This window comes from Alligator sinensis, unplaced genomic scaffold (assembly GCF_000455745.1).
Source record: "Alligator sinensis unplaced genomic scaffold, ASM45574v1 scaffold48_1, whole genome shotgun sequence".
NCBI classification, from domain to species: Eukaryota; Metazoa; Chordata; order Crocodylia; family Alligatoridae; genus Alligator; species Alligator sinensis.
In genome coordinates, this window is record NW_005842541.1 from 410,580 (window position 1) to 415,031 (window position 4,452).

The 4,452-nt window shown below is 46.7% G+C and overlaps 1 protein-coding gene across 2 annotated transcripts in view; it reads left to right on the plus strand.

Moving 5' to 3' along the window:
- Positions 1 to 1,885: 1,885 nt before the first annotated feature.
- The window catches only part of LOC106722672 (protein FAM78B), a 15,035-nt gene continuing 12,468 nt past the window's right edge, over positions 1,886 to 4,452 (plus strand). Inside the window, exons 1-2 of one of the 2 annotated variants that reach the window (XM_014523817.2) lie at positions 1,886 to 2,330; positions 2,618 to 2,811. In XM_014523817.2, coding sequence (XP_014379303.1) covers positions 1,974 to 2,330; positions 2,618 to 2,698 — 438 coding nt within the window. In that variant the 5' untranslated portion in view covers positions 1,886 to 1,973 and the 3' untranslated portion in view covers positions 2,699 to 2,811. Of the gene's footprint in view, positions 2,331 to 2,617; positions 2,812 to 4,452 lie in introns of those variants that run through there. The other variant, XR_001358672.2, reaches the window with a different exon arrangement.

The window sequence follows — 4,452 nt, forward strand, 5'->3', positions numbered from 1 at the left end:
TTTAGTTGTTTTTGGCAGAACTATCAGGGGAGAAGTGTGATTTAAAACTACTTGGCTGTTGAATTCTGGCTCAACCACTGCTGTAAAATTTTCCTGTGTGGTGTACCCTGCAGGCTTTGATGGTCAGATATTAAATGGCTCAAGCTTGGGGTAGAGTTCAGTTGTTGTTGAGTCCCATGTAAAGGGAAAAGCAGCTTTTGCATTTGTGAAGTTATTGTCTGCCTGCTCCTGTCTTGGGGAGTGAACACTTAACCCAGATCCTTGCACTCAATTAGCAGGTCAGATTATTTTTTGCACTGATCTGTGAATGCTTGGGAATGTCAGAGAGTTCAGATTTTTGTCATTTCTCAAGAGAACTTAACTCAGATGCACTTGTTAGGGGGAACAGTAGTAGGCAGCTTGGGGACCTTGGAGGCTGTTGGATACACAAGCTGATTTGATAAGAGATACTCCTCTTCTGACCCTTCCCCCTCCCTTGGTACTCTGCAGTGATGCTGTTAACCTTTTCAGGTGAAGACTCAGATTGCCAATGTGCTTCTCTGCCCCAAGACAGGGCAATAATAAAATGACTTATGAATGTGTGTGTTTTACTGCCTAGTGCAGCATGTAGGAGCATTTAAATAACTGAATTTTAATGAGCCAATGGTTTCAGAGTGGGGAGGGGGGGAGTCCAGTTTTCAGCTGTCTTTAGTGGGTCTTTTTACAAAATCAAAGAGCTCTTTTGGGTCCTCAAAAAAGGTAAACCCCATCTCCCTCGGGATATACCACCTAAAGACCTCTGCTGGAATATTCCTTTTTACAGGGATTTAGTTTTTATGCCTATTTGTGTGCAGTAGTTAAAGGAAAAAATACCAGGCCCAGCCACAGAACTCTGGGAGCTATTTCCCTGACTGTGCTGTTAATTTAATAGCTTTGTTGCAACTGACAGGTAGAAAAGGGCTGTTTTTCTCTGGCACAGTAGCCGATTAAGGAGAGTGTGACCTGACTGACTCAGAAGTGAAATTTGCCAGAGCCATTTAGACTGCAGTCTAATTAACTTACAGTTGTGCTGGCAAAGCAAAGGCCTCCCTTAGTAATGACTGAATCAGCGAAGAAACCAGGAATTAAAATGAAACTTCATCTGGGAGGATGCAGTTGATTGCTCCCTGCAGGTGGCCAAATGATTCCCAAGCCTGACAAGCATTCTGCTGTTTGCACTCAGATGAGTGCATTGGGAAGGTGGTGGTGGGGTGGGAGGTGAGGGGATGGTCATGTGGGTAAAGTACAAAACTGCTAGAAAACAGCTTTGCCATTGACTTGGCTTGGGACATTGGCCAAGTTCCTTAGGTTGAGCTTTGCAAAGCTGACTGGGGCATTGCCCCACTGCAGCTGCCATTAGCATGAGAATATGCAGTGCATCTAAATCCCCCTGGCAGGTCTGGAGAAACTCAGCCTGGCCTGCTCTCCTGCTTTGGTATTCCCCTCAGTAAAACAGGGAGCATCCCTGCCTCACCGGAGTACCCTTCAACGGTCGTTGTTAGTTTGGAAGTCAAGTGGAATCCTTGAGGGGATTCCAGCAGGAGCAAGCTGTGATGTGACTAGATTGTCCAGCTTGCCCTGTGTTATCTAGAGTGCACTTAAGCAATTTTGATGATACAGCAATGATTTATTCAACAGGCTTTGAAGGACTAAATTGTTATCCTCTTATCTGTGTTCTTCTTTCCCTGCCCCACTCCCGCCAAACATTTCCTCTTATGAATATTAGCAGAGTCTTGCTTACCATAATTCCCCCATAGATACAGGAACTCTCCAGCAGTTCCCCTGTAATGTTTTTGTTTTTTGCCAGGTCAAGCTGGGAACTTCCTGACTTGCGAGAAGGGAGAGTAAAAGCCATCAGTGACTCAGATGGGGTGAGTTACCCCTGGTATGGGAACACCACAGAAACAGTGACCTTGGTTGGGCCCACTAACAAGATCTCCAGATTTTCGGTCAGTATGAATGACAATTTTTACCCCAGCGTGACGTGGGCTGTCCCGGTGAGTGACAGCAATGTGCCACTGCTGACCAGAATTAAGAGGGATCAGAGCTTTACCACGTGGCTAGTGGCAATGAACACCACCACCAAGGAAAAAATCATCCTGCAGACTATAAAATGGAGGATGCGAGTGGACATTGAGGTTGATCCCATGCAACTCCTGGGGCAGCGAGCCCGGCTTGTGGGCAGGACTCAGCAGGAGCAGCCCAGGATCCTGAGCAGAATGGAACCCATCCCGCCAAATGCACTAGTGAAACCCAATGCCAACGATGCCCAAGTCCTCATGTGGCGACCCAAGAGAGGCCAGCCTATTGTCGTAATACCTCCAAAGTAGAAGGTTACTGGGGGGGTGGGGGGGTGGGGGAAAGTGTGGGTGTGTGCATTTGAAAACTACAATGCTGTCAGTACGGTGCAAATGAACTGGAATTCTGAGCCAAAGCAGACCTCTTGGGTTCATCTGCCTTTGCAGTTGTGAATGGAAATAGGGCTTCTCTGTATTCAGAGTGGAAGTGTTACCTGTTATGGCCAGTGCTGTGTCACAGAAGAGGACTCACTGAGCTGGTGGACTTGCAATGAAGTACCTATCTCTTTTTGTTCTTCTAGGGTATTTTGGCTGGAAAAGAAGCTTTCTTACCAGAACAATTCATATTCTCTTGCAGTAAAATGCAAGGAGCAAGAATATGATCAAACAGTGCCTGTGGCAAATGCTGCTTCCCAACCAATTTAGATGTAGAAATGGAGACCATGCCTACCAATGGTTTGTGGTTTTCTAATACAGTCCGACTGTATGAGCTGACAGGAGGGTAAGGGTGGGGGGTGGGGAGGGTGTATTTCCACAGTGTTTATACCTATGCATTTTTGATTGATAATCAGTGATCACCAGGCTCATTGGAACTAAAAGAATGTTTACAAGGGTGGGGATCAGAGGGGAAGAATAACGACCCACGCCATGTGTTCCTCTTAGCTACAGTAAGAGACAGGGAACTGTCCCAGGTGCTGAACTGAAGTACAGTGTAAACTAGTCATAGAGTCATAGAGAAGCAGGGCTGGAAGGGACCTCCAGAGGTCATCTAATCCAACCTTCTGCCTGTGGCAGGAGCATCCCTATCCAAACCATCCCATGCAACCATAATCTAAACTCTACATAAAATTACTGTCAACCCTGATACAACATAGAGCTAGCACCCTAACCTGCCACAAGTAAAGAAGGGGAAGCATGGCAGCCAGTGTCCTGCTTCTGTAAAATGTTGAATTCACTACCCTGTAGATCAGAACTGTCCATCTGACTGCCTGTGGCAAGTTATGATGCTTGGGCTTCTGCCCAGCCGTTGCTCCCCTGTTGCTCTGGCTGTAACAGAAGCTGCAGTCTTTAAGCTCCCCCTCAGGGGGTATGTATGCACAGAGCAGTTTTGGTGGGGGCATCTACATAGGTGCAGTGGTGGGTTGCCCAAGTGGTGTGTGGCCCAGAGACCAGTGTCTAACTTTGCTGCTGCCCCTACTGATGCAGCCTTAGGGGCATGTGGCTCCTGGGTGCTTAAAATTTGGACAGCTCTGCTCTAGATCTCTAGCACACAACAGATTACATACATTTTTACCAGCTTTGTTTTCTCATTCATAAATCCCATCAGGAGGGTGGGAATCAATATCCTCTAGTTGTGTTGACCAACTGCAACTTCAGTGGTCAATTTGCTGTACCACCTCCTCACCTAGTCCTATAGCCACTGGTGGCACAGCATCTTTACAGCAATCCATGATTAGCATAGCACTAGGGTGGCGATCTCAGCTGTACACTGTAAGGAGAACTGATTTAGCTGCTCCACAAGGTCCTTATCCTTTCTCAGCTCTCTGCTCATCCAGCAGCTCAATAGTCCAGAATAAGCTGGTTTCCACAATTTATTGGTTCTGGCCTCTCTATGAAGACTGCCTTCCTACTTGAGTGGTGGTCTCTGTCATGATAAATACCTGCCCTCACAGGAACTGAACTAAAAGCACCAGCATGTTTTTTATGGGCTACTTAATACAGTAGCTATTCAGCTGGCCTGCCTGAATATTAAGGGCTAGTTCTCATGAGCTGTGCTAGGCAAAATACAACAGAATGAAAGCTTGCCCCTCTCTCTGGGCCTAGATTCCTGTACAGAGACAAGAGGCAGAGATTACATAGAAGTGGCCATGCAGGGTGATTTCATGAGGCACGGTTGACTGACTCTGTGGCTGCTTTGTTCTGGTTGCTAGGCAGGGGGAGGCTATAACAGGGCCAGTTTCTGGCCTTCAGAAGAAAACATTTCAATTCCATTATCAGGTCTCTGTGACATCAGGACTTCTGGTCCAACACGTACTTCCTAAGAGTAACTGAAACTAAAAGGGATCACTGGAGAGCATTCCCTTCTGAAGAGATGAACACTCAGCTGGTATCAAAGAAAATGCAGAATGCATAGCAG